We start from the raw sequence: 8789 nt of genomic DNA on the forward strand, positions 1-8789 counted from the left end.
AATGAGTGGGTATCTGATGAGGAAAGCTTTGAGTTGTTAGGTTTCTACACATTAGAGTTTAGAAGAGTAAGAGCCGTCTTGATCAAATCTTTTTAAGATCCAGAGGGTTGTTGACAGCGTAGATATAGAGAGGATGTTTCCTCTTGTCAGAAAATTTGGATCTCGGGTTACTGTTTAAATCTAAGGTGTAGCTCATTTGGATTTAAGTCTTTCAACTCTCATCCTCTAAAGGCAATAGATGTGGTCTTTGAGTGTTTTTAAGGCTGAGCTGGATACATCCTTGATTTTCAAGGGGAATGGCAAGAATGTAGGGTCAGGTTCAAATCAGTTGATCCATGATTCACTGGAAGGATGGAACAGTCCGACTCGCTTATTTTAAACATTGGCCTCTAGTTCCAGATTCTCCCACACGAGGAAACATCCTTTCCAAATCCACCCAGTAAATACCCCTCAGGATCTTAAAATATTCCATCAAGTCGTCCTTCAGTCTTTTAAACTCTACTGGATGCAAACCTAACTTCGCCCAGTTTTCCTCATCAGACAATTCGCCCAGTCCTGTTATTCTGCCAGTGAAATTTCTCCAAACTGTTTCTGATGCATTTGCATCGTTCCTTAGATAATGAGACCAATGCCATCCAGCCCAGAGGTGGTCTCACCGATGTCCCGCATGACTGGGAGGGACAGGCAGAGGGAGGGAGAGAGGGAGGGAGAAATGGACGGAGGGACAGACGGGGTGTGGAATGGGCAGAAAGAGGGAGGGGCGGAAGGATGAATAGATGGACGGACAGACGGGTGGGCAGAAGGACGGAGACAAAAAATTAAAGTAGTATTTTGCCCAAGCAAGCTTCATTCAGTTTCACACTTTTGTCTTTGTACGAACGATTTTTCTTGTATGTTGAGAAGGTATCAGGAGATGGGAATGGAGCCAGAGGAGGAGTTGGGGAGACCGTGTTCACTGTTTTACCTCCTGTCCGTTTGGGGAGTTTTCTGATTATCCTCCTGGCCCCATTATGTACACTATCCCAAAGATCATCTCTCATCCTTTGTTTCTGCTTCCTCGCCCGCCTGGATACTCCTGTTAACGTATAACCGGGATACCACATGTCATCTGTCGCCATCGTCCCTCTGCCCTCTGCTGTCTGTGACTCTGCTGCAGGGTCACTGCAGGTGATCTGAAATCTTCCTTTGTGCTTGGACCACTGCCCAACACTGTGTCAGATCACTTTGGCTCCTTTATTTCAGGTCCCTGAGTGTCTGACTTCCTCCGGACTCACTGCTGCTCGGTGTTTGACATACCTGCTGCTAATCTCCTGATCCTCTGTCACTCTGTTCCTCTTCCCCTGAAAACACTTTGATGTTTTTAATCCTACTGACCTTTTCTTTTAGTCCTTCAGCAGTCACCTCTTGCTCCACAACTCTGGATCTTTGAGCTGCTTTCCATTTTTGTCTTTATTAATTAATTTAATAATTGATGCAAACGGATATTTCACTGCGTTCTTCAAATACTCTCTGAATTTGGACTGAGTTGTCACATAAATAAATGTGTTTGTGCAGCAACTTAAATTCCGCAGCATATAAGCGATGTTCTCAAAGGTATAAAAATCATCGTCATCTAATCCGCTTTCTACATTAAAAAAATATAAAATGTACAGCAACCACAGGAGTATGAAGCTGCCGGATATGCTGAAGAGTAAAGCAATAGACTTCTTTCTGCTCTCCATCTCTGGGTCATGGTGATTCTCTGTCTTGCTCTGACTCCTCAGTGTTTTACGGACTCGACTGGTCACTAAAATGTGATTGACTGTCAGAGCATTAAGCAACAGAATTAACCCGAATGGTATCAATGGGGTTAGTATCTTCTCAAACTTGCGAAAACCAATCCATCTCGGGTCAGTAAAATAGCTTGGTTTGTTAGAACAGTAGAATGGCACATTGTAGACGATAAACTTGGGTTTAAATCTGAAATAGATGGGAATATTTTTTAAACAGAGCAAAATGCCGGTTGTTGCCAGTATCACCGCCGCTGTTCTCTTGGTGCAATATTTCGATTTCAGCTTCAGCCAGCAAATGGCCACAAATCGATCAAAAGTGAAAGCGACGGTAAACCAAACAGAACAGTCTAGTGTCGCACGGACATGGATAACACTGCACACAGGGGTGATTCTGAGGAGACTTATTGGAAAATAATAACTATTGATTCGGTTGAAAATAACCTCAGTGTTAATGACCAGAAGATCCGCCATCGCCATTGCCACCAAGTATCGAGTGGTGCCGGTGGAGAGGCCAATATTTCCATGGGACAGGATCACGATTGCGACTCCGTTAACTGTATGGAAAGGCAGGCAAATTTCATGACAAAAAATCATTTTCTAAGTATACACAGCGTGGAATTTGATATTCAATAATTATGAGTTATAAATGTCAGAGGTTAACAAATTTCAACCATGATTTCAGCTTGCATCAGGTTCACCTCGAAATCCCTCTCTCGACTCGGACATCAACCACCAGATCAGTGGCAATTCATCAGACAGAGAAATTACATACATCTCGGATCATTGAGAGTGACAGTTGTACGTGGTAACAGATGCATTAGTTATTACACTTCGGAAGAAGTACGCCTGCAAACTTATCGCTGTAAATGTAAATGTTTTCAAAGCACTGGAGTTCATTGCTGCTGGAAGTTCACAAGAAGACAGATTGAATTATTTTTATGGGCCTGCAATTAAAGCCACGCAAGGTGCTTCCCATCACAATACAAATTGTTGAGAATGTGACACATGTACACATCGTCTGTATGAACAAAATAACAGAACGATGAGGCGAGAATTAACAGGAAATATGCCCCTTGCATAGAGAAGGCTGATGTGAGAGCTAATGGTGGTCTTTACAATTCCAAAGAGGTTTGAGAATGGAAGTATGGAGAGGTTACCTGAGATTCTGTGCATGAGTCCAATTATGAATTACAGAAATATGAAGCTAAAATCCACATAAATCCACAAAATTCATCAAGAGAGAATGTTTTACTCGGAAAGTGGTGAGAATGTGGATATACTACTGATTGGGGTAGTTGGGATGGAAACCATTTCAGAAGAAGCAACGTTTTTACTTGTGTGAGAAAGGAATAGAGGTCAAATGAGCTCGGCTGCATCCTGAAGACACATTGAAACCATTTCTGGACGTATTTCCCGGCTGTGAAACCTGTAACTTGAGTTTTAATTGATTATAGTTATCAGTATAAATCTGTGATATTCCAGCAGATTATTTAGAAAAAGACTGCACAGAACCCAATGCGCTCAGCACTGTCCTTTCGGAACGACATTGATCAGTACCAGAAAGAGCTGTCATTAACTCTGCTTGGTGTAAGTATTCAAACACTAAATACAATTGTACAATGTCAATCGCCAATGAAACGTGTATCATTGGTTTCATGCGCTGAGTCCAAGTTAGTAATCTGGGTGAAATTTTAGATTGACAAACACTGATACAGAATAAGACATAGGCACTGTGGTTAGGTGATCCACTACATTTAGTCACCTCACTCAGTAGAATTCTTCAGCGACAGGGAACCTTAAATGCCTTCTTCTCATAGCTACGATGTTCTTCTCATTGGTTTCCTGCTTCGCTATTTGATTCAACGGGACATAACATTACACTGAATGCAACAATTGTAACCTGGAGGAGTAGATGCAGCAGAATATAACCACACGGAGAATTCCCAAAATGTATTGCATTCATATTATTGAAGTGTGAGTGTATAACTGTAATAATTCGACCAAAGTTACCATAATAAGAATTCATCCACAGAATCATAGCACAAACACCGCATACACGGGTTTACTTAACAAAATTTGTCTGTGGTATTTACCAGGCACACCAACAATTGCAAGAATCGTATAAAATATTTTTCTGACCCAATGAATTGGTCGATGCATTTTTTGCGCCAATTGAATCTGTCCCTTTGAGCAGTCGACTGTGTTTTGTATTAAAGTCTGGGTGATATAGTCCCTTTGCTCTAACTTTATACACTCCAGGATCTCCATGGAGATACTGACATTTCAAAATTATTCAAATTGTTTTTTTTCTGAAACGTTTAACACACAGATTACGACATAAAACAGTACAGCACAGAACAGGCCCTTCGGCCCTCAATGTTGTGCAGAACCATGATCACCCTACTCAAACCCACGTATCCACCCTATACCCGTAACCCAGTCCCCCCCCCCCCCCTTAACGTTACTTTTATTAGGACACTACGGGCAATTTAGCATGGCCAATCCACCTAACCCGCACATCTTTGGACTGTGGGAGGAAACCGGAGCACCCGTAGGAAACCCACGCACACAGGGGGAGGACGTGCAGACTCCACACAGACAGTGACCCAGCCGGGAATCGAACCTGGGACCCTGGAACTGTGAAGCATTTATGCTAACCACCATGCTACCCTACTGCCCCTGCACATCTGTGACAATTCTCTGTTGAGGTAATATACGTTGAGGCGTCGAGATTTAATTGAACCACATTATTCCTCATTTACTGGACACATTATAATAATTGGAAGCTGTGTTAAACAGCGATGGGAATTTTCCAGTAAACATCATGACTCCCATGATCTCATACTGTGTCAGATTTTTAAATCTTTTTTAAAATAAATTAAAAATTCATATAAATATAAAGTTAATGTACCCAAATTGTTATCAATTAAGGAGAAGTGTAGTCTGGCCAATCCCTGCATCTTTGTGTTTTGAGGGTGAGACCCACGCAGTCCCCTGGAGAATGTATACTGTTTCAGAGGTGGCATTCATTCTGACTGACCATTCTGTAATTAAATCCCTAACATCAGTCTCTTTTCAGGCACTCTGTATTCGGAAATGTGGCTGTTCTATTTACCTGGCCCAATTCATTTCAATAATTATTTGAATGGAAACCAATCACATCATGTTTGTAACTCTGCTTTTGCCCACTTTGTCCATTTGTCAACGTCGGGCCCCTGCAAAACCAACTCAGCTCAACTCACTTTCCAACCTCCTCATCGCTGTTTTGTGAATTGTTGCTTTTTCAATTTAATTCTGATTGAATATGGCTTGGCCACATTCTGAGGCCGTTCATTTCAGATTCTAACCAAGCACCTTGTAAAACCATCATAGAGGGAGTGTAACAATGATTCACCAGACTTGTTCCAGAGATGACTGTTTTAGGGAGACAGATTGGGCAACCTCGGCCTAAATTCACTCGAGTTTCGAAGAATCGGAGGTAACAGCATTGAAATCAAAAGAGTCCTTAGATAAATGGACAGGGTAGATGCAGTTTTATCTTTTATCTCTCTGACTCCCGAACAGCCCCTCAAATTTGGATAAAAATAAATTACTGTGGATTCTGGAAGCTGAAAACAAATGAGAAAATCTCTGCAGTCTTGCAGCACCTGTTGGGAGGGGGGGGGGGGGGGGGGGAGGAGGAGGAGGAGGGTGGGGGAGGGGGAGAAAAGAGCTAAAGTTTCGAGTCCAAATGACCCTTTGTCAAAGCTTTAAGAAAAGCTCTTTTATCTCTCTACACATGCTGCCAGACCTGTTGAGATTTTCCAGCATTTATTTTTTTGCCCTCAAAGTCAGATGTGTCTAGAGGTGCCGAGATGTGAACTCACCATCGCGATCTGGTCTTCTGATTCTCCACTTCCATGTCCAAAAAAAAACAAGTCTATGATATGAAATGCAAACAACCACAATCTATGGACAATAGAGGTCGTCAGACGCCGTAATGGGCTCACGCTGGTTCGAGGAGAGTGTAGCGGAGGACAATGGATCTTTACTGAATACCTTCAGCTGAAAACAGTTATCCTGTTAATTCCCTTTTAATGATTTTAAGTATGAAAGGGACTCAGGCCAGGTGTGGGTCCCCAACATCACAGATGTCAGCCTACAGCTGAGACGATTCACTCCACATGCTATCAAGAAACGACTGAAGGCTGTGGATACTCAAGTTGTGGGGTCCTGACGATATTTCGGCAATAGTCCTGTGCTCAGAACTTGCCGGAATACGAGTTCAGCTGTTCCAATGCAGCTACAACACAGTAATCCATCCAACAATGTGGAAAATTGCTCATGTGTGATATGTAGATAAGAAAGATAACAAATCGAACCCAGTCAATTACCTCCCTATCAGTCTACTCTTCATCATCAGCAAAGTGATGGTAGGAGCCAGCAACAGGGCGATCAAGCGGTATTTACTTATCAATAACCTGCTCACAGACGCCCAGACTTTTTACTGCCAGGTCACTCAGTCCTGACTTCATTGCAACCTTCATCCAAAAATGGACAGAAGAGCTGAATTCCAATGGAAGGTGTGAGTGACAGGCATTGACACCAGGACAGCATTTGACTGGTTCTGGCATCAAGGAGCCAGACCGAAACAGCACTCACTGGGGATCAGGGGAAAACACTCCACTGGTTGGAGTCATCCCTTGTACAAAGGAAAATGGTTGTGCTGGTTGAAAGTCAATCATCTCAGCTCCAGGACATCACTGCAGGAGCTCCTCAGGGTAATGTCCTAGGGCTGTCCATCTTCGGCTGCTTCATCAATGACCTACCTCCCATCATAAGGTCCAAGTGGGGATGTTCGCAGATGACTGCACAATGCTCAGCACCATTCGCTACTTCTCAGATAATGAAACAGTCCACGGCCGAAATGCAGCCAGATCCAGACAATATCCAGGCTTGGGCTGACAAGTGTCAAGTTACATTCGCACCACACAAGTGCCAACCAATGACCATATCCGATAAGAGGGGATCTAACCATCGCCCCATGATATTCATTGGCATTACCATCACTGAATCATCCACATCAAGATATTGGGGATGTCCATTGATCACAATTTAAATTGGAGTAGCCATATAAAGGCTTTGGCTACCAGACCAAATCAAAGGCTCGGAATTCTACGGCGAGTAACTCACCTGACCCCTCAAAGCCTGTCCACCATCTGCAGGAGTGCAAGGAAATAATCTCCAATTGCCTGGATTAGTACATTTCCAACAACAACATCCAGCTCAACATCATCTAAAACAAAGCAACTGGTTTAATTGCTATCCCTTCCACAACCATTTAATCCCTCCACTTCGATTAACAGTGGGAGCCACGTGTACCATCCACAAGATGCACACCAGAAATTCTCAAGTCTCCTTTTCCAGCAACTTCCAAACTCACGGCCACAACCACTGAGGAGGACAAGAGCAACAGGTACTTGGGAACCCCAACAATTGAACCTTCCCCTCCAATCACTCACCACCCCCTTGGAAATAACACCATTCATTCAATGTCACTGGGTCCAAATCATATGTCCTCTCCCTTCCAACAACTCAGTATCTGCAGCGCTTCAAAAAGGCAGGTCACCATCACCTCCTGAAGGGCAAGTAGGGATGGGCAATAAATGCTGGCCTCACCAGTGATACCTCCGTCCTGTAAAATTAAGACAGCTCTCTACCCCATCTGCACTTTACGAAATCCTGCATTTACAATGTACTGACTTCCCATATTTGTCCTTCCAACGTTTATTATTTCATTTCTTACTTCCTCGTGTTACATTTTGTGTATTTTACCATGTTATTATTTGTGTGTGTCTCACTTTCTGATTCATTTCTGAGCGGATTTTTGTCATTCTGGATTCCTTTCCCTTTGTCACTTTCAGCTAACGAAGTGATGCGACAGTGACCCATTTCTCTGTCTTGTATTTTCTACCTGACACCTTTTGAAGGTCTGTTTGTTTACTCTCTGTTTTCCTCTCCTTGATCTCTCCGTGTAATGACTAATTGTTCAAATCAGACGAATGAATTAAACCAGGACTCTTCCCTTACCCCTTGCAATCCTCAACGTTTAATACTCTTTATATATCATCTTTTAATATCTTAAGAGCTCCGACCCCTCTGGAGTAGAGGATGTTAAAGATTCACAAATCTCTGATTGAAGACATTTCTCTTCATCCCTCATTATTATAAAGTTCAGAGAGTATGGACTCGTTTTTGTCAATGTCTCCTCATTACACAAAAGTAATCCTCCTCCAGGTACAAAAAAAAAGTCTCAAACGTCAAAGTTATTAATTTGTAGCCCCTTGGACAAAGGGAGAGAAATGTAAACAAATGGAGCACTGCGTTTTTGAAACCTGAAGAGTTTATCGCCAATGCGAAATTTTCAGCATTTTCAAATATAAACGAGCGTGGCTAAATTAGAAAATCTTCTAAAACCAGGAATCTCAAGAAGAAAAGAACTTGCAGTTCAGCAAAGGACAGAAAGCAGCAAACACAACAATCTGAAGTAAAAACAGAATGTGTGAAGTGCCAGAACCTCAGAATCTTCCTGTCACTGTCAGAGGCCGATGATCCTCCCGACCTTGGGTAGTAATGAACAATCTGATTGTGGTGTTTTTGGAACATACTTGGTGCTGCTTGTGTACAATGGTGCAGCAAAGGAATCAGCGAGAGTGGGTTGTTAAACAACATTCGGGAGAATCATTTCAGCCCTTAACATCAGCAATGGCGAATAGAATGTGTGTTTCCGGTTGTGTGGGTCGGAGCCTTAGGTCAGGAAATTGTGGAGTGTGCTTGCGGCAGCTGGCGGGGCGCCCTACAGTCGCTAACAAAGGGTCTGTGTGGCCACAATTGTAGCAACGCTCCTGGCTTGGTGAACACCTAGGGTCGGCTCAGGGCTGGTCTCTGCTTCTGGGATTGGGAGGAAGGTATGTGAATATGTCCCCTATTTCTGTCTCTCCCCTCCAAACAATTAGTGACCACAAGCACGCTATCTAC

At 43.0% G+C, this 8789-nt stretch overlaps 1 protein-coding gene across 1 annotated transcript; it reads right to left on the reverse strand.

Moving 5' to 3' along the window:
- Positions 1–1397: 1397 nt before the first annotated feature.
- Positions 1398–7703, reverse strand: LOC119968006 (C-C chemokine receptor type 5-like). Its single transcript, XM_038801107.1, has 2 exons — positions 7613–7703; positions 1398–2326 (listed from the first exon to the last, which is right to left on the reverse strand). The coding sequence occupies exons 1-2, from the start codon at positions 7701–7703 to the stop codon at positions 1398–1400; spliced, it is 1020 nt and encodes a 339-aa protein (XP_038657035.1).
- Between the last annotated feature and the right edge of the window lie 1086 nt (positions 7704–8789).

The sequence above is a fragment of the Scyliorhinus canicula genome, chromosome 6, assembly GCF_902713615.1.
Source record: "Scyliorhinus canicula chromosome 6, sScyCan1.1, whole genome shotgun sequence".
Taxonomy (NCBI): domain Eukaryota; kingdom Metazoa; phylum Chordata; class Chondrichthyes; order Carcharhiniformes; family Scyliorhinidae; genus Scyliorhinus; species Scyliorhinus canicula.